At 47.6% G+C, this 21,201-nt stretch overlaps 1 protein-coding gene across 1 annotated transcript in view; it reads left to right on the top strand.

Annotated features, from left to right (window-relative positions):
* Positions 1-21,201, top strand: part of CSMD2 (CUB and Sushi multiple domains 2) — a 545,662-nt gene that overhangs the window by 352,705 nt on the left and 171,756 nt on the right. The window contains exons 14-15 of the mRNA XM_008156972.3: positions 8,330-8,656; positions 13,234-13,428. Coding sequence (XP_008155194.2) covers positions 8,330-8,656; positions 13,234-13,428 — 522 coding nt within the window. The remainder of the gene's footprint in view (positions 1-8,329; positions 8,657-13,233; positions 13,429-21,201) is intronic.

Raw genomic sequence — 21,201 nt, 5'->3', positions numbered from 1 at the left:
TTTAAACAGTTCATTTTGTCTGTTTCAGTGCTTTGGGGCATAATGTATCATAACTGTCATGTCTTTACTTTAGAATGCGAGCATCATCCATTTTTCGAATATCATCTTTGAATTTTGTTTTGCTCTACCAGTCTCCTAGAAATTGAGTTATCATTTTGAAAGCAGTGAAGCTAGCAGTGACAACACCAGAAGAAAAAAGAGTTTTTTTTCAAAAAAGCTTCTTTTATTTTCTACTCAAGATCATATCCTTTATAATAAAGATGTAATATGCAAATGGTCATTATGCTGTGAAGCATAACGATCGACTGTGTAACAACTAGATCACAGATCAGCAGGAGAGTGGGGCAGCAAGCTACAAGCAGGCGGCAGAGAGCTACAGGAAGGGGCAGGGCAGCAAGCTGTGAGGGGAGGCAAGGGAAGGGAGGGATCTCAGGAGGGCAGGACAGTGGGCGGAGAACTACAGGAGGATGGCAGCGAGCTACTGGTTACAAGCGTGTGGCAGAGAGCTACAGGAGGGGGCAGGGCAGCAAGCTATGGGTTACAAGCGTGTGGCAGGGGGAGCTACAGGAGGGCAGGGCCGTGAATGGAGAGCTACTGGAGGGCGGCAGCGAGCTACTGGCACACAGATTCATGTGCAGGGCTACTAGTTAAATAATTACCTGATATTATGCACAGTCGTGCAGCCACTTGTTAATGAGTTTTCTACCTTTATTATTTTTTGAAATTTTGAGCCATGTGGGAGCCTTTTAATATAAAGGTTTATCCAAAATCAAGATCCATTTGCACAACCTTCCAAAAGGCTTCAGAAAGCACCGCATTTTCCTCTTTTAACCTGGGTGATAGATAGTGATGAGATCCAATCACATCACTTTTTGTTTTACATATTTGTAACACTGAGAAGTAAACTATTCTGTAACAGAAGTGTTTCAATATAACATCCTATCTAATAAAAGAGAATCATGCAAATTGACCATACCTCCCCTACGCCCACAAGCCATGCCCATCAGCCAATCAGGAGCAAGTATGCAAATTAACCCAACAAATATGGTGGCGGCCACGGAGCTGGAGAGAGCAGGAGGCTTAGGTTGCCCCTGGCGATGGAGGAAGCCAAGCTTCCCGCCCGCCCTGGCCAGCCCTGTCCTCCGCTCTAGGCTACAAAGTTTCAAGTATAGAAGATAAATAAATCCCAGATACCCGGGCCTCCGCTTCGGTCGACAGAGGGCGTGGCCAGCCTGCAAACCACCACAGGCCCCTCGCCCAGGCTGCCCCACACCCCAAGGGAACTCCCACCCTGATCCGGGACACCCTTCAGGGCAACCAGCTGGCCCCCACCCATGCACCAGGCCTCTATCCTCCTATCTAATAAAATAGTAATGTGCAAATTGACCATCACTCCAATACACAAGATGGCTGCCCCCATGTGGTCAAAGATCCTGCCCCCATGTGGACACAAGATGGCCGCCACAAGATGGCCAGCAGGTGACGGCAGTTGGGAGGGACCAGGCCTGCAAGGGAGGGCAGTTGGGGCGATCAGGCCAGCAGGGGAGGGCAGTTGGGAGGGACCAGGCCTGCAAGGGAGGGCAGTTGGGGGCAATCAAGCCTGCAGGGGAGGGCAGTTAGGAGTGACCAGACCGGCAGAGGAGGGAAGTTGGGGGCGGCCGGGCCTTCAGGGAAGGGCAGTGTGGGGGGGGGGGAGGTCCAGGCCTGTAGGGGAGAGCAGTTTGGGGGGACCAGGCCTGCAGGGGAGGGCAGTTAGGGGTGACAAGGCCTTCAGGGGAGGGCAGTTAGGGGTGACCAGGCCGGCAGGGGAGGGCAGTTAGGGGCAATCAGGCTAGCAGGGGAGTGGTTAGGGGGTGATGAGGCTGGAGGGGAGTGGTTAGGGGGTGATCAGGCTGGCAGGCAGAAGCAGTTAGGGGCAATCAGGAAGGCAGGCAGGCGAGCAGTTGGGAGCCAGCAGTCCTGGATTGTGAGAGGGATGTCCAACTGCCTGTTTAGGATCGACCTAAACGGGCAGTCAGACATCCCTCGAGGGGTCCCAGATTGGAGAGGGTGTAGGCTGGGCTGAGGGACACACCCCTGCCCCATGCACGAATTTCGTGCACCAGACCTCTAGTGTAAACATAATTTTCCAGTGAGAGACCTGTGTAACACAATGCATACTCCCTTCTCCTGCCCTTGTTGCAGCAAGTTTGGGTTGGCTCTTGGGATGGAGGATCCAACTTTGTAGGGACATGTTCTTTTTCTAATAGTGTCAGCTCTGTCTCTTTCTAGGTGCATAAATAAATGTTTCTTGGTATCTATCCAGAGGACTCTTGTCCTGAAGAAAATAAAACATCATCCAGGATTTTGATATTATCCAAGGGTCTGATATATTAAAACTCTTTTATTATGTACTTTGCATTTGCCTCCACCAGTAGTTCTCAAACCCTGGCAGCTACATTATATAGCTGGTCATAATCACCTGGTAAGCTTTTAGACTCTGTGATGGCCTGAGAATTGGTAAATTTTAACATTCTCCTGAAATGAGGGCAATTTTGGTCCATTCCTTATTTTTTACTATTCTGAATCACTTTGTTTAAGACTGTGTCCTGTCCCAAAATGAGAGTTATGTTTACTAGGATAGATTAGCCTATCTACAGTTGTTATTATAAACTAGAGGCCCAGTGCACAAAAATCGTGCACGGGGGTGGGAGGGTCCCTCAACCCAGCCTGCGCCCTCTCGCAATCCAGGACCCCTCAGGGGATGTCCAACTGCTGGTTTGCAGGCCTAAACCAGCAGTCGGACATCCCTCTCGCAATCCGGGAGGCTGCACACAGGTGAAAGGCATCTTGCTCTTGTTGGTCAGCTACATTTTTTTGCCCTGATTATAAAAAGTAGTACATAACATGATCCTTCTGAGACAGTAGTACCATTTTCCTCATCTTGTGGGTGGGAAAACTGAAGCAGAGAGAAGTTAAGTAATTGGCTTTGTCACACAGTTATAAGTGTCAGAATCAGGGCTGACCACAAAATGTGCAATCTGGAGTCCATGCATGTCATTGCTGCATCATCCTATTTTTTCAGTACTAGAGTAGCCTTGCCAGGTTTTAATTTTTAAATCTAAGAGACTGTTCCCAATATATAGGGTAAGGTCCCTAGGCCTGGCTGGCGATCAGGGCCATCTGCGGGGCGACTGGCGGGCGGGGCGATTGGGGGGCCCTCGCTGGCACCAGCCTTGGCTTGCGGCCTGGCGCTGCCCACTCACCAGCCTCGCCCCCTGCCGCCGCTACCCGTCACTTCCCTCAGCAGGGCAACCTGCCGACGGGGCGATCGGGGGGGTGGGGGGGAGTGGGGGTACGGGGCCCCGCTGGCACTGGCCTTGGCTGGCGGCAGGAGGCGACCAGCAGGGCGATTAGTGGGGGCACCACCCACCTGCCGGCCAGCCCCGCCCCCTGCCGCTGTTGCTGGTCGCCTCCTTCTGCGGGCCTGCAGGCTGGGGGCAACTTCTGCGTTGAGCATCTGCCCCTTGGTGGTCAGTGTGCATCATAGTGACTGGTCATTCCACCTGTCGTTCCGCCGTTCAGACAATTTGCATATTAGGCTTTTATTATATAGGATAATTTTTGTGATTTTTAGCATCTTTATACTTCCTCTATACTTCCTTGGTTTTTCCTTTGAATTCCTTTTTATTTTATTTATTTATTTATTTATTTATTTATTTATTTATTTATTTATTTATTTATTTTTGCTACATTGATTGCTATATTTTTCCCCTTTTGGTAATTTTGAAGATAAGCTACTTTATAGTCTATTACTAATTACACTTAATTAAAACATGCTTTAACCTATATTTCTCAAATTAACCACAGGAACTATGTAACAGAATTTATCCTAAGATGAGGAAATTAGCATATCTCCTTCCTCCCACTTTTCTCTTTATATCAGTATAATCTGCAATTTTTTACACTGGGTTTTGGGCAGCAGTGATATATCTTCTCTTTGAAAGACTAATGGTTACACTTGCATTTTGTTTTATAACTATGTGTATAGCATTTATTTAGATTCTTTACTGTATGGCTTATTTGCTTGTTGCCAACCCTTTTTATAATTTTTATGAACCATAACTTTCCCAAACTTCCGTTCTTCATTTTGATTCATCTCTTGGTTTGGTAGAAAACATTTTCAAGTGGCTTTTTTTGAGTGTTATGTGAACAGTATATTTTTAAGGTCACTAATATTGGGAGCTCTTGTTTTTGGTGCCTAACAACTTGGCTGGGTTATACTCTTTTCTACTCTAAACCGTGTAGGGAGAGATCTGCACTGTGTTTAAGAGACATGCATTGAGGACCATGCCACAGTATTCGTCTCTAGTTTCCAGAGCTGATACAGGTGCCCAACTGTTTTTACAGACTTTGGTCAATTCTGGCAGTTGGGTCTTGTAATGGGATGGAATGTAAGGCTTATGTATTCATGTCGCCCTCTTTTCAAATGTCATCAACCATTAAATACTCATTGATTCATTCAGCAAATATTGATTGAGCACCTACAATATGCCAGGCATTGTGGAACCATTAGGATTCAGAGGAATCAAGCAAGATTTCTGCTCTTACAGAGTACATGTGTACCTGGTGGGATGAAAGAGGGACAGGCCATAAACAAACAAATGAACAATATAACTTTAGAGAGTGGTAGGTAGCACTGCCATATACAGCTGCTCAAAATGGTACCCCTGCAGCTTTACAGCATAGAAAAAGGGTATAAAGCAAAAAGAATAACGTAATAGAGTGATGGAGTGGTGGTGGAGACTCGAGTGCTGTTAACTAAATTCTCCTCTGCAGCAAATCCATTTGTTCATATGCTTACAGATGGTCTTCCCTCTGAAACCATAGCACTTTCTTGCCTTCAGTGCACTGTGATGTTGTTCAACTAAAGACAGGCCACATGGTTTTTCCCTTCATCTTCAGGTACTTGGCTTTCTTAGGTTAGAATTCCTCATCATTTGCATTTTACCCCCAGCTGGAGGGCCACAAAGCTGGTGATGGGATAGCTGTCTGAAGGCATCCAGGTCCACCCTAGAGCCCCCCAATTCAGGGTAGGTGTAATGGTTGGGGTTGATAATTCAATCTTCAGCATAGAGAATACCCCTGGGACTCCACTGTTAGACTTGAGCCCAATGGGCAGTACTCATCTCTTACTGGGAAACAGTGTTGAGGGGTGGCTAAGAGGTTGGCCCCGGAGTCAGATTAGTTTTAATTTGCATGGATTTGCATAAATTTGAATTTAATGTTACTATTTACTGATGCCAAGCCATGGCAAGTTACTTAACCTCTGGGTGCCTCAGTGTCTTCATCTTTAAATGGGATTATTAATAGTACCCACCTCATAATGTTATTGTGAAAGTTAAATTGAGTAATTGATGAAAGTGCTTGAAACAGTGCCTGCACTTACTAAGCCCCCACTGGCAATAATAAATAATAATAATTACTATTAACTATATCTGATGTTGCCTTAAAGCTTTCCCCTTGGCCTAAACTCTTTCTATACTTGTAAAATGCAGATATTACAGGAGTAAAGCTGACTGTGGCTAGGGACCAGGTTGGCTTTGCTGAATTTGATGGGAAGACTTTGTTCTTTTTTTGCAAACATGATTTTTTTTTCATTATAATTAACTTCATTATAATTAACTAGATGCCCGGTGCATGGATTTGTGCACTAGTGGGGTCCCTCGGTCTGGCCTGCCCCCTCTCACAATCTGGAACCCCTCGGGGGATGTCAGACTGCCGGTTTCAGCGCGATCCCCACAGGCCAGGCCGCGAGACCCCACCGGTGCAGGAATCCATGCACCAGGCCTCTAGTATGCATATAAGATCTTTGATTAATCTCTTCCCATCCTTGCCCTCCCCCTTCCCTCTGAGAATCATCAGTCTGTTCCATGTTTCCATGCCTGTGTGTTGAGCATCTGCCCCCTGATGGTCAATGTGCATCATAGCTACTGGTCAAATGGTTGCTTAGGCTTTTATATATATAGATAAGTCAAAATTTTAATTTATTCAGTTTCATTATTATTAACACATAATGAAACAATTATTTAATTAAATAATGGGATTTAAATGTTTGTCCATATTAGTTTTCACTTTCTTTATACTTTCTTATATGAAAAACTAGAGGCCTGGTACACGAATTCATGCACCAGTGGGGTCCTTTGGCCTGGCCTGCAGGATCAGGCCGAAACCGGCTCTCCAACATTCCCCAAAGGGTCCCAGATTGCAAGAGGGTGCAGGCCAGGCCAAGGGACCCCACTGGTGCATGATTGGGGCCAGGGAGGGATGCAGGAGATTGGCCAGCCAGGGAGGGACTGGAGGAGGTCTCCAGGGCATGTGTGGCCCATCTCACTCAGTCCCAATCAGCTGGACCCCAGCAGTAAGCTAACCTACTGGTCGGAGCGTCTGCTGCCTGGTGGTCAATGCATGTCATAGCAACTGGTCAACTGTCTGCCCCCTGGTGATCAGTGCATGACATATCGAGCAGTTGAGCGGCCTTAGCATATCATTAGCATATTATGCTTTGGTTGAACAGATGAGCGGACAACTGGACACTTAGCATATTAGGCTTTTATTATATATGATAGGATGTTTAGAATGAGCTTCTATCATGTTCACAGTCATAAAAATTAAATATTGTTTTCACTTTGAAAAACTATCACCCACAGACCTATTACTCTAATACAGCTTTTATTTTGGGTTCATGTCCAGTCTTTATCTATATATAAATAAGTAGTTAAGAGCTATCATCAAAAGTATGCATATAATTTTATTATCTACCATTTTACTTAAGTGATGCTTAACATTCTCCTTTCTATGGGGTCGTATTTATCACTTTAATAATTGTGTTCAAACTGCATCATATTAAAGGCTATAACATACTTCACATTATTGAGTTGACATATAGGTTGTCCACATTTTTTCTCTATAATGAAATTATGTCACTATAAACATCTTTGTCCATGTGGCTCTTTTTCTTTTTAATTGTTTCTAGAGATTACTGAGGCAGAATATTTGAATCATCTTTTGGCTGTTGATAAGAATTCACATAACCTTCCAAAAGGATTAGATCAACTTTACACTCCAACTGGCAATAAATACATATGAGTTTCCATGAAGCCTCAGCAATATTGGGTTATATATGTTTATTTTCTCTAGTGTACTGGACTGTGTTTTCATATAGTAATCCTATTTCTTTCTCATATGAATCCTCTGAGCATACTCTTAGCTCATCTTGGTGATATTCTTATAGAATTAAAAATCTCTAATTCAGTACAGGTACTTGCCCTGTGGCATATTTGTTACAATTCTTTTTTTCCATTCTATTATTTTTCTTTTTAATTTTGGTTTTGTGTGTTTCTCTTTCCATTGATAGCACTTTCCTTGTCTCAGCCTCATTCTAGGGTCTGTTAGTCACTGACATGAAAAGGATTTAAAACAAGGGTTTCCAGAAAAGTGTCTCCTTGGTGTAAAGGAGGAGGGGTAGCAGGAAGTGGGTGGGGCATCGAGATGAGACCCTGTCACCTTTCTCCCCCAGTTCCCTCCAGCGCTTTGGTCTCTGAAAAGTGGTGCTTACCTGGCACCTTCTCAGCATAGTTTTGTAGCTTCAAGGCTGTCACAATCCCCAGGGCACACCTGTCACTTCCCCACCAAAATATGTAATGGAGAGAAATGGACTTGGACTGTCTCCGCCCTGGTTACCACCTGGGGGATCGCCCCCAGCTGAGAGGAGCTGGCACTGGGGCTGCAACTGATGGTTTTCCCCACACATGGGACCGAGAGCATGAGACGCTGCTGGATGAGCACACAGAGAGAGAGAGAGAGGGCCAAGAGGAGAGCGACTCCCCCATGCCTGCACATGGCACCCTTCTCAGCGCCATGCCCAGCATGGAACCCAGCATGTCTCCCGCCTAGAGCTCAGAGCCCAGCCAGGCCAGCCCAACCCTGGTGTCACCCTTTCTTTCTATTGATCTTTAGTCTAAGGCAGTGGTCGGCAAACCGCGGCTCACGAGCCACATGCGGCTCTTTGGCCCCTTGCGTGTGGCTCTTCCACAAAATACCACGTGCGGGCGCGCACATACAGTGCGATTGAAACTTTGTGGCCCATGCGCAGAAGTCGGTTTTCGGCCTGGGCGAGTCTATTTTGAAGAAGTGGCGTTAGAACACTCAAGGGGCCAAAGAGCCGCATGTGGCTTGCGAGCCGCGGTTTGCCGACCACCGGTCTGAGGGAACGCACCCCTGCCAGCCCTCAGGGGCCCGGGCAGAATGCCAGGGACGCTCACTGACCTCCACTGCTCTTCTCTTGCAGTTTCCTGCTTCTTCAATTTCACCAGCCCCTCTGGGGTCGTCCTGTCGCCCAACTACCCCGAGGACTACGGCAACCACCTCCACTGCGTCTGGCTCATCCTGGCCCGGCCCGAGAGCCGCATCCACCTGGCCTTCAATGACATCGATGTGGAGCCTCAGTTCGACTTCCTGGTCATCAAGGATGGGGCCACCGCCGAGGCCCCAGTGCTGGGCACCTTCTCAGGAAACCAGCTCCCCTCCTCCATCACCAGCAGCGGCCACGTGGCCCGCCTCGAGTTCCAGACGGATCACTCCACGGGGAAGAGGGGCTTCAACATCACCTTCACCAGTAAGTCCTCCCTCTGTCCCCAGCTGGCCGTCCCTCTGAGAGTCGGTCCCTGAGGGTGGAGGAGTGTTGATGTGGGGGGGCTGCTCTAAGGGTTGTAGTGCCCAGGCCTGGGGCTCCAGCGTGACCAGGAAGAGCATAAAGCACTGCTGCCGGGCAGGTGCTCTTTCCTGTGGCTTCACTCTCCCTTGAGCATTTGTTTCCTATATATAATGTAAAGGGAGCCTGGGACCTCATCCTCCCTCCCGCCCGCCTCCTGGAAGCCTCAGCGAGAACCAGGAAGGGCCCAAGGGAGAGCAAGCCTGTCGTCCCCTCATTAGTCACGGATCCCTCTCTGATGTGAACGCCGCTTGCTGCCCACTGTGGGCATTCCAGGGGGGCTTGGCCTCGCCCGGGGCCCATCCCCATAGTCAAATCAGAAGCCAGCGTCTGGAGTGCCGTTTCTGTTTGGCTGTGAGCTTTGATTAGAGCCGACTCTGGGGCATTTCCTCATCCCCCCTCTCAGGGCCACAGTCCAAAGCCGTCCCCTCCAGGTTCAATCCTGGGCCCCTTCTAGAGGGAACCCAAGGCCCGGAGGTGATTGTTTTCATTTCTGTGTCTCCTGGGGTTATGGTGAGGGTGGGGGTGGGGGCAGAATCTTGGAGACGGTGAGCCACCAAAGGCAGTGAGAACTACTTATTAGATTATAATAATCTGTAGACCCATCACCTTGGCCGATGACAAATGGTCAAACGGGGCTAAAGCTGGGTCTTTCTGAGCAGTTAACCAGCTCCTTCCCCAGAGGCTGCTTGTGAAATGCAAGTCCTCAACTCAAGCCCCACCCCACGCACATAAGCATACACAGAGCTGGTCCCTCTCGTGCTTTTTGTTGTTGTTGATTTCAGAAAGAAAGGGAGGTCGGGAAAAGGAGATATAGAAACATCAATGATGAGAAATAATCATGGATCGGCTGCCTCCTGCACGCCCCCTACTGGGGATCGAGCCTGCAACCTGGGCATGTGCCCTTGACAAGGAATGGAACCCGAGACCCTTCAGTCCGCAGGCCGATGCTCTATCCACTGAGCCAAACCGGGAGAGCCCTCTCATGCTTTTGACAGAAGTGATCCTCTCTGCCCCCACCCCCATCCGTGGCACAGAGATCTTGTTTTTTTTCGTCCCACCTGTCCCTGCAGTCTAGTTGAGCTGAAGACAGTACGTGCCAAATGGTCAGCCACTGGGGACCCCAGATTCCAAGGGACCACCCCAACTAAAGCCCTTCCCTGACATCCTTGTCAGCACTTCCTCAGGACACCAGGCTAGCTAGAAGCCGTCAACCTTCCCGAGCCTGCCTCCTCCAGGGCGCCCTGCTCTCGTCAGCGAGGGCAGCAGGCAGCAGAGCCCTCTGGCCCCCTGAGCCTCCCAGCCTAGCAGTGCAGCTCTGGCTTGTAGCTCACCCTGCTTTCCCATGCGACCCTGAGCTCAGCACAGGTAGGGGAATGCATTACTTATCTGCCCAGCAGGGGTCTGGTGGGTGGTAAGGATCAGTAAATGTTTATTGAATGGAAAGATCCATGAGTGACTCAATGCTCTTTCCCCGCTGATGAAGTGGGAAGAGGACGGGGGTAAGGAGTCCCCAGGGAAGCCCATTTGTCCAGGATGATGACAGCAGAGAACTCTGCAGGGTCAAAGGAAGTGTGGACACTGATCGAGCACCTGTGGCAAAAATACATGCTTAGCCCTAGCCAGTTTGGCTCAGTGGATAGAGCGTTGGCCTGCAGACCAAAAGGTCCTGGGTTTGATTCTGGTCAAGGGCACATACCTTGGTTGCAGGCTCCTCCCCAACCCAGGCCCTGGTCAGGGCACATACAGGAGGCAACCAATCGATGTGTTTCTCTCACATCAATGTTTCTGTCTTTCCCTCTCTCTTCCACTCTCCATAAAAAATCAATGGAAAAATATTCTCGGGTGAGAATTAACAACAAATACATGCTTATAGTCTCCCAGGAAAACCAAATCCTAGCAAGTCCCCATTTTCTAGGAAAGGAGAACATGCTGGGTCCTTGGGAGGAAGAGGCAAAAGGGTGGTGGACCAAGCTCCTACCTCACATTCTTCTCCAGCGTTTCTCCACCACTGTGAGAATGATGCACACCCAAACGTAAATACTCAGAACACAGGGGCAGCTCAAAGAAGAAATGCTAACTACCACCCAAATCCCCCACCCAGAAATGGTTCTTGCCAACATTTGGTGAACACTATTACTGAATCAGATACTCTTCTGTGCATTTATACAGATGGGCAGTTGGATGGATAAGTAGAAATAATATTTTTAAATCTGGGCCCCACTGCTGAGTCAGAATCTGCAAGGGACTGGGGCCCCAGGACGTACTTTCTAAAAGGCTCTGAGGTGGTTCTGATGTAGCTAGTGAACAATCGTTCGTCCGTGGACAAGTGTTTGGGCAGCAGCGTAGTCTCCCCTGCAGGACAGTCATCTCCTGGGTCACGTCCCAACTGATGATCATCGAGGCTGAGCTGGAATGTGCCCAGCATTGGGGGCTCACTTCCCACTCAGCTGTCTCCATAGCAACAGCAGCACACCGAATGCTTCCCCTTATGATGCCTGAAACCTGTGTCCCTGTAACAAGGACCCGTGATCCTTTTCCACCCCTCGAGCTCCTGGGACTAAACCTCCTCCTTCTTCCATATGAAACATCTCCAAAAGTGATGAAGTAGCTTCTGTTTACTGAGCACCTACTATGTGAGCATTGTGCAGTCATCACAGCGGACCCCACACCAGAACCGTCATAGGCTGAGATCTAGCCCTTTTCACACGGCAGGAGACAGGTTCGGAATGACAGCCAGCTAGAACTGGGCAGTATTTAAGTCCTTGACCTCGAGCGCTTGCTCCCAGGTGCTGAAGAAAGCTCCATATCTGGATCTTTTCTGTGTGTGTGTGTGTGTGTGTGTGTGTGTGTGTGTGTGTGTGCGTGCGTGCATGTGATAGGGCTAACGCCTGAACTTCTAGCTTCAGGCACCACTTATTTCTAAATGTCAGGGCCACCCCATGGTCATAGCTCCTAATAAAGAAAGATTGGGAGACTGAAGTCTGGGCTGACCTCGGCTTTGCATGTCAGAGGGAAGGGGGTGGGGACTTCGTGCAGGCTCTGCAAAGGATCAGCACTCTCATCTCCACGTCAGACCCCCCAGCTCACCTTCAGCAGGAGGATCTCCAGCCTCTTGCCTCCAGTAAGATCCAGCAGCTGCCAGGGCGGACTGTCCGTTTCTGACTGTGCACGTGTCTCCATCACTACGGGATTTCAGAGGCTTATAAATTGGGTTTTTGAAAGTGGTACTTGCCCGTGCAGCCATGGAGCCTTGTCTCCACTCCAAAACCACCATCCTTCAGACAGCGGGGATGCAAACAGGGTGTGGCTTCAGAGACAGGAGTGCGAGAACTGGGGCACCCCTGATGGAGGAAGCCTGGGAATGTGCTTAGCGAAGGAGGTGAACGGGAGGAAGGAATGGCACTGGGTCTTTTTTTTTTTTTAATGCTCACCCAAGGATATTTTTTTCCATTGATTTTCAGAGAGAGTGGGAGGGGGAGAGAAGAGAGAGAGAAACATCAATGTGAGAGAGACACATTGACCAGTTGCCTCCTGCACGTACCCCAACCAGGACCTGGGCTGGGGAGGAGCCTGCAACCAAGGTACGTGCCCTTGACCGGAATCGAACCTGAGACCCTTTAGTCCGCAGGCCAATGCTCTATCCACTGAACAAAAACGGACAGGGCTTACGGAGTACCTGCTCTCTATCCGGAGCCATAGCAGATATTCTCCACTTTCCTGTTCATGTCAACTTTCATTTCTACCCCAGAATAACCCTGCAAGTGAAGTATGATCTCATTTTATAGGTCAGGAAGCACAGGCTCAGCAAGATTACATAAGTTTCCCAGGACCATGTAACTAACAAGAGGCAAAGCTCGATTAAACCCGAAAGTGCTCTGACTCTTTCCTCCCCCAGCTCCGCCTGCATTATCAGTCGCCTGGGAGAGGCAGAGGCAGCCTGGCAGAGGCGAGGGAATGAGGGAAATGGGTTCCGACAGGGCTGATTCCAGGGCACCTACTTCATGATGCTTAGTGTCTGTTAGTGTCACAGGATTCAGAGCCCAGCTCACCTGCTGCATAAGTGATCCCATCACTGTCTGAAGTTAGGGAAGCATGGAATGGATTTGACATTGGGGAGACAGATCTGCATAAGCCTGTTTCCTCATTTGCAAACTGGGATAATATCTACTTCGTGGAATCATTATATGATATGAGTGAATGTGAGAAATACTTAGCCTACTGCCTGATCTATAAATGTTCATTAGAAGGAAATTGGATTAGGTGCCTCAGAAGGCAGGAGACCAGGTTTAAGAATCACCTGCTTTATTCCCAATGTGGCATGGCGGTCCCTGGTTCTGGGGTATCTGGCTCTCCCTCCAGCATGGTGGGTTCTTGGGGGATTGGTGGAGGGCTAGGGTAATAAGGAAGCTGATTTGAGGTGGGGGATCGCTCTGCACACCAGCTTTGCCTAATCACATCCTTGACCCCCATCCACACAGCCTTCCGGCACAATGAGTGCCCAGATCCAGGCATTCCAGTGAACGGGAAGCGGTTTGGAGACAGCCTCCAGCTGGGAAGTTCCATCTCCTTCCTGTGTGACGAAGGCTTCCTTGGGACGCAGGGCTCCGAGACCATCACCTGCATCCTGAAGGAGGGCAGCGTGGTCTGGAACAGCGCTGTGCTGCGGTGTGAAGGTGCGTGCCTGCGGGCTGGGGCTGGCTGTGCAGAGAGGCTGAGGAGGGGACCACGTGGCCTGAACCACCTGGTGCATTTCCGTATCATCCTCCTCAGGGCCACCCTCGCACTGGAATGGCAGGGGCTTGGAGGACCACTCTGCATAGAAATTTCATTGGTAGCCAGAGTTTAAACTGGAAAAACACTGGTTGTAGACTGTCAGGCATCACAACACCTCTTTCAACCGGCAGCTCTCGAAATCACAGCCATTGGGAGCCCTGCTTCCTGACCCGTCCAGGGCTGCTCCATCCACCAAAGCAGAGGGGGCCGTGCTGTGAGTTCTCGAGTCTTCAAGCTGCTGCCACTCTTTCTTTTGCACACGCTGATTTCCCCAGTGCCCTGGGCATCTCCAGGCCTGGCCTTTGTGTCCCACTAGATGCTGCCTTGTTATCCCATGGCCAGTCCCCAGGGACTAAGGGCACACTGGCCAGAGGAAACACAGCTTGATGCCAACACAGGGGTTACCGTGGCGGCTCCTCAATCCTGCCTCGCCACATGGAGCAGGTTTTTACCCCATTTCAGAGACCAACTGTCTGTGCCACCAAACTGCAGGCTTTTAAAACACAAGTTAAGCTTCTCGAGGGCAGGATTGTGTCGAATCTGTGTACCAAACACAGTACCTGGCACAGAATGGGCCCTCTGTACGTGTTTGTGAATAATAGATGAGTAATGCATATCCCATAGGCCCTTGGGAGCAGTGACAGTGCCCAGGAGGCAGGGACTGTGGTTCTCTCCTTTGGGAGCCAGAAAGCTTCTTCCTCTCATCTCACTTGATGGACAGCGGGTAGAGACCTAAGAGACCTCTCTACATACCCAGTCCCCAAACCCAAATCTGAGCACAGTGACCAGCAGGTAGGAAAGACAGGAGAACAAATGGGGGGTGGGGCGGATGGAGCACTGTCCCAGAGATGACAGGTGCAGGAGAAGGGGAGAGACCACCGAGAGCACAGTGCGTGTAAGAGGGTCCGTGGGCTCTCGAGTCAGGGGCCTGGGCTGCAATCCTGGCAGATCACTTTTTCCCTCTGAGCCTGTTTTTTCAGCTGAAAAAGTGTGGCGGTGATAATAATAAGATGCATATGTAAAGGACAGATTCTGGCATAAAGTAAGTAAGTCCTGAAAAGTGTTAGCTGTGTGATCACTGGTTTGTAAACTCCATGAGGTTAGGGAATCATCCTTGGCCTCCTATTCCCACAACTGACATATTGTTTGGCACTTACATGCTCAGTCAGTGCTGGTTGAGGAATCACTGAATGAATGAATGAATGAATGACCTTTGAATTAGGTTAGAGCCCCTTTAATGGTCTTCAGAGCCCTGACCCTCACCAGACCACCTTTTGTTTCTGCCCTGCAACTTACACTGGAGTCACCCTGAGCAAGTGACTTGACCTCCCTGTGCCTCAGTTGCCCCATCTGTAAAGTGTGGTTAATAATGGGAACCTCCTCACAGGATTGTCGTGAGCAGGCACTGTTCTTGGAGAAGTGCCTGGCAGAGGCAGTGCTTAATGTGTGCTGGCCGTGAGCATTATTTTAACCTGATCTTTTTCATCGGACCCCTTAGATGAGTATCACTCCACGTGAGGGGTCTAGTGGTACGTTTCCCTCCTCCAGGTGCCCGCCCCATCATTACGTGAACAGACTACCTTCCAGCCTCCAAAGTCCCACAGCAAGGTCCGCACGACCTCATCTGCCATTTTCCCCAGCACATGAGCAGTTTTGGAAATCGCATGAGCTTTAGCCGCAGAGAAACAAGGCGAAGCTCGTGGCTTCGCCTCCTCCCAGCTGTGGAACAGGGCGATTAGGCAATTCCCTCGTTGGAGAGGGCGATAATCACGCATGTCTGATGGGATTGTTTGCGGGTGAAGCAGCCATGTGGAGCCTGGGGTCTGGGGATTGTCGGTCGGTGGTCGCTCACCTTTCCTCAACCGGCCCCTCCTTCTCCCTCCTGCTTGTGGGTCTTCGGTTTTCCTCATGTTCGTCCATCTCGTCCAGGACATTTCTCTACTGTCTCTTGCTCCCCTGGTCTCTCCCTTTTTCCTAATTCCAGACAACTCTTGGTCTAACCACTATTAATTTTTCTTACCAATTCCATGGGCGTTGGTCCTATCTTCTCACCAAGATTCTCCCCACTCCCTGGCCAGAAGCCCAGGCCCCAGGCCTCTGAGCCTGTGGGGTTCAGTCCCAGTGGAGCTGACCCCCTGAAGAGGCGTCAGGACGTGGTAACTGCAGAACCCTCTTCTTCTCCCCACTGCTGCCCTCCAGGATCAGGTGCTCCTCAACCACCGCCCTGCCCTCGAGAAGGCAGCGAGACACTCAAAACCACGCGTGATGTAGGCGAGAATATTCAGCTCACTATTCATAGGCAAAGTCCTAATTTTGAAACTAAAGCTGTCCCATTCATTCTGTCTTTGGGGGGACAGTAGGCCATCAAAAATAAGGGGCAGCCTGTTAGAGAGACCCTGACGTGGCCCCAGGAAGAAGAGCCTGCTCACTTTTCTCAGAGTGAGGGGCCTTTGCTGCCACCCTGGTTTTCAGGGGCCTGGGGAGCAGCACGTGAGAGGGGCGGAGTAAGAGACAGCCACCTAGGATGGCCAATCCCAGAGCTAACACGCAGGTCAAGTGGAGAGACCCCTGGGAATCTTGCCCCTCCGTGGCCTCTTCCCCCGCTTGTGTCCCAGCCTTGGGAGAACCCTGCTTTGTAATCAGCATCTTCATCTTTTTCAATTTCCTAGTTTTGTTTTTGATTAAGTATCCCCACCTTGTGGACAATTAAATGCAGAAGCTAATGGACTTTAAAAAAATCTTTAATATATGCTAAGAGCCACTTTGTTTTTGAGAGGCTGTAATGGGACAAGGGAGAAAAAGCCTTCTTCTAAATTTAGAAAGAAGGATGATTATCTGACTGATGTAAAGCAGCAATCGGCAAACTTTTCTTAAAGGGCCAGTGTCTTTGGCCTCGCACGTGGTCTCTACGCAACTTGGCCACCGTTATATGAAAACAGCCTGAGACAACACAAGTAAATGGGCTGGATGTGGCCCCTGGGCTGGGTTTTGATGACTCCGGATCTAGAGAACGTAAGGGATCCATATGTTTAAAATCAGAAATTTCCTGCCCAGCCAGATTGGTTCAGTTGGCTGAGTGTCTTCCTGTGCAACGAAAAGTTGCCAGTTCCATTGCTGGTCAGTTGCTAGTTAGATCCCAAGTCAGGGAGCATAGAGCAGGCAGCTAGTCGATGTTTCTCTTTCTCTCTCCTCTCTCTCTCTCTCTCTCTCTCTCTCTCTCTCTCTCTCTCTCTCTCTCTTCTCTCTCCCTCTCCCTCCCTCTCCATCCCACCTGTCTCCCTCTCTTCTTCTCTTCCTATCTCTAAGCATGTCCTCAGATGAGGATTTAAAAAAGAAAAAAAAAATCAGAAATTTCCCAAGAAAGACTTCCAGGTAGTGAAGGCATCTACAAAGGACTGTCTGGTTCTTTCTCCCCATGTTCCTCTTTTCCTTGATCTTTCAAAGAAAAACCAACGAATTCTATCCCACTGTGATGAGTGTTTTACTTACTCACTTCAGCCATGCACCAGTCTAGGAAGTAGGTTAGCTGTGGTCTCCATTGGACATAGAGAGGTTGAGTCACTTGCCTAGGATTCTCCCAGCTTGTAAGTGACAGAGTCAGAATCCAAACCCTTGGCTACACTGTCACTGTATATTTCCTGAATTATATCACTGGAGAGAGTATAATTTCAAACATGTTTATGCAAGAGTTAAAATCATCCACAAACAGGATGGGAAGCAGGTTTTCTGCTTTCCATATCCCAGTAGAAAATTAAAACAAAAGGAGACATATTGTCTGTCACAAAGGACAAAGATAGGATCCCCCTCATGGAAGCATCAGAAATTGACAGCATGGAACAAAATAACAGCAGTAAGACAAACATATCAGTCATGACATAAAGGTAATTAAACTCCTGATTAAAAGGCAGAGACTCAAACTGGATTTTTTTTAATGTTGTTTACAAGAAATACGTGGGGGGGGGGGGAACAGGAGATAAATAATCTACAGTGAGTATGTATTTTCATTTTTAAAGTAATACTTGGTGTTCATAAAATTTTAAATAATACACAAATGCGATAAAGTTTAAAGTGACAACACTCATTTCCCGATCTCACTCCCCAGGGGAAATTGTTTAACAGTCTGGTATAAACATGTGTACATGTTTTTCTCTATGTGTATACCAAATGTGCTCCTTTTACAATCAGAAAATGTTTAAGTTCTATAAAAAAGGAAAGAAGGTGAGTTCTCCCCACTCCCATGAGAGGAATCTGAGTGATGGTTTTGCTCATTTAGGCCTCCAAGGAAGAAGTAAGGGTAGTTATGGAGTTTCTAACATTATACCATCATAGCCTAGGGATTGCAAACTGGCAACAGGCTACCATTTCTTCTTCTTCTATAAGCTGGGATACTTACAGAAAACTTGCCTGCATCAACTGTGTGGTTATCCTGAGATAGAACTCCTAAAGGAAAGTCAGGAGAAATACTTAATTATTTTCCTTTATTTATTTATTTTCATATTATTGAGTTGATTCCCTAACACCTTCAAAAGCTGAACATTTTTAAATATTATTAAAGTCCAGTGGATTTAAATGTATTTTATTTAAATACATTGCTTTTATTACTCTAATCGACTCTCAGATTGTCCCATTGGCCAGTGGGAACCTTTTGAAATTAACCCGACCTCATCTTGACATTTTCTGTCCCTGACCTAGACCCAGCTGTTTCTCCCAGGAGCCCTAGTTGTTGTTTTTTAAGTGGAAAATTGTATTTATAATCTTGGCTCTAGCTTCTACTCCTAGCCTCTCTACCCTGTGCACTCCTTACTATTGAGTAAGTCCTTGTTTCTAAGTCTTTTCAATGAACAGAGCTCAGAAATCATTTTTTAAGGATAAAATGCATCATGGGTTCATTTCATTTCCAGTGTACAAACATGTTTTCCTTTTTCCTTAACTTCCTCGTGTCATATCTGTACCTCCTTTCTCTCTTGCTGAAAACCCCAGTTCCCTACACCACCAGCACAATTTCCCACCCACCATGCTTACCCAGGAGTCTCAGAACTGTGAGGCCAGTACTACCTACAGCAGTGTCATTACTGGAAATAGTTTACGTTGGTTTTCTTTCAGTTTTTCTTGTCCCTGTAACCTACTAAGGTTGGGCTATCAAATTACAGTGTTTTTAATTTTTTCACTCCTTTCTTCCTGTGTGATAATGCTACTAACTGATAGAGGATTGTATTCATTTATTTCCTCTGCTTTTTTGAGTTTTGAGACATGACTTATCAAATGTCAGTATTTCTTTTTAATTGTGCAAAATATTTACAAAGTTCCAAAGTTAAACCTAAAAGAAGGTATATACTTGGGAGAGTCTGGCTTCTATCCCTAGCCTCTGTACCCTGTTCACTCCCTTTTTCATAGGTAATGTTGAGATGTTAGGTTATTCTGATATTGATTGTTAACATGAGTAAATAAATGTGTGTCTCCCACCCTTAGATATGAAATCATACTATACCCTTATTATTTACTTATCTACCTTGCTTTTATACTTAATAATACTAATATATTCTAGGTCATCTCCTCGACATTATATAGACTATTCCTCATTCTTATTTTATAGCTTCATAAATAGTCCATTCTGTTGATTACCCCAATTCATTTACTCAGTTCCCCATTGCTCAACGTATGGGCTGTTTTCAATTTTTTTCTATTAATTAGTGCTGCCTTGTACAGCCTTAGATAGATAGATAGATATCTCTGTATATGTCTATATATGTCATTTCATATTTTGGGTCTAGGTCAGGGACAGAAAATGTCAAGATGAGGTCGATATATCTTAGGGATAGAGTTCTTCAAATAGAATTTGTGGATCATAGAGTAAGTGCATATGAGTTTTGTTGGATATGACCAATTTTTCCTTCATAAATTTACACCAGCAAGGTCGTAGGATACCTGCCTTCCCCCAGCTCACATGTCTTCAGACTGGGTTTTGCCCACCTGATGAGAAATAATTTCTCATTGTAGTTTTAATGTGTGTTTTCTTAGTGAGAGTGAGGTTGAGCCTCTTTTCAAACGTTAAAGAGACACGCATTTAGGAATCCTGCCCATCTCTCTGCCTGGCAACTGCCACCCTGGAATATGAAGTTGAGCCAGAGAGAGTGACGGCGTGGATGAATAGAAAGGTCATTGGGCCATCACATGAGCAGGAGAACAGATGAACCTGGCCAAGGTAATAAAATGATGCAGCAGAGAAAGAAGACAAAATACTGACAACCTAAGGCGGGATTCGGGTTTCCCTTGCTGGAGATTTTAGGGAGGGTTTTCCTTGATAAATAGGCACTGAATGGAGAGTAGTTGAGGCAGGCGAGTGACTGTGATCTCTGGCTTCCTGGAAAGTGAGTGAGGCGATCACAGTACAGCAACCAAAGAGGCTGGGCCTGCGTTGAGTTGGAGCCAAGAGGGTGTCCCTATATCTGCTGAGGTTCAGTCCCTGCAGGGGGACCCGGGGACAGAGCGCTCAGCACGCCTCTCCCCACCTGCTAGGTCTCACATGTCCATTGGAGAAATAGAGGAAAGCTTTAGTAGTTTCAGAGAGATGGATGGACAGGATTTGAAAACGACGCTTATCCAGGAGGTGGTAATACCCATTTGCAATTTACTTTGCATTTGATCTAGGTGCTGTGCAATTACCTGTTTCTCCAAGCCTCAGCTTACTGAAAACGGGTAATAATCCCTGCCTATAAAATGAGGATAATAACAGTGTCTGCCTTTTAGTGTTGCAGTTGTCACAAGGATAATCCATAAGCCTGGCATGTGTAAGCTCTCAGTAGCCATGAGCTCATTACTGTCGGCCGTGGCTGTAGAACTGTTATATGCTGCAGGGGAATTTGAAGATGGGTCTTGAGGTTAAATCTCAGCTGTAACTTCATTAGCTCTCAATCTAATCGCTTAGCCTGTTTAGCCTTAGTTTTCTCCTCTGTGAAATGGGGATAATAAAGAAGTCAATGTCATGTCTCAGTATGAGTTGTCTACTGTTATCACCATTATTATATTGTTTATTTTTTTGTTAATTAAATTTCCCATTATAACTTTCTATTAAGAATGCTTGGCAGTTCATTTAGACATTGCCAAGAAGTTTATGGAATTAAGAGAGGAAAGGTGTGCTGCATTTGGCTGTATCTTATGAAACTGATTGCCTGGAGGAATCCACAAAATCTTGCAGGGACAGAAGAGCCTGTAGCTGTGTTCCCTTCCCGGTCTTGTTCAGGGCATCTGGCACCTGGTAGCCCCAGAGCAGGGAAATGCCAAGGAAGCAGGGCTCCTTTAACCCTGGAGGCTGCTCAGCTTGAGGTCTCTGGGTTTACTTGTATGCCGTTTTCCAGGTCTGAGTGCAGGCGCTAACTTGCTAACCAGGACTAGACCTAACCTCCATTAGCATCAGCACTCTTAGCGCAAGATGGAGAAAAGAATAGAAGCCCCTCACAGGGTCTGTGTCTTGTGAAGACTGAACGTGACTATTGATGTGAAGCTAAATGCCCAGCACGAGTGGGTTCTCAGTCCATGGCAGTGGTGGTGACAGGAGCAGCGGCCCTGGGGGTGGGGAGGGAGGTGTATTAGTCAGGATTAGACGGTGTTAACAAGCAACCCCCAGACCTCAGTGGCTTAAACACAGGAGTTTGTATCTCTTTGAGACTGCATGT

Source organism: Eptesicus fuscus, chromosome 9, assembly GCF_027574615.1.
Source record: "Eptesicus fuscus isolate TK198812 chromosome 9, DD_ASM_mEF_20220401, whole genome shotgun sequence".
In the NCBI taxonomy this organism is placed as follows: Eukaryota; Metazoa; Chordata; class Mammalia; order Chiroptera; family Vespertilionidae; genus Eptesicus; species Eptesicus fuscus.
This window is presented reverse-complemented; position numbering and strand designations above follow the sequence as displayed.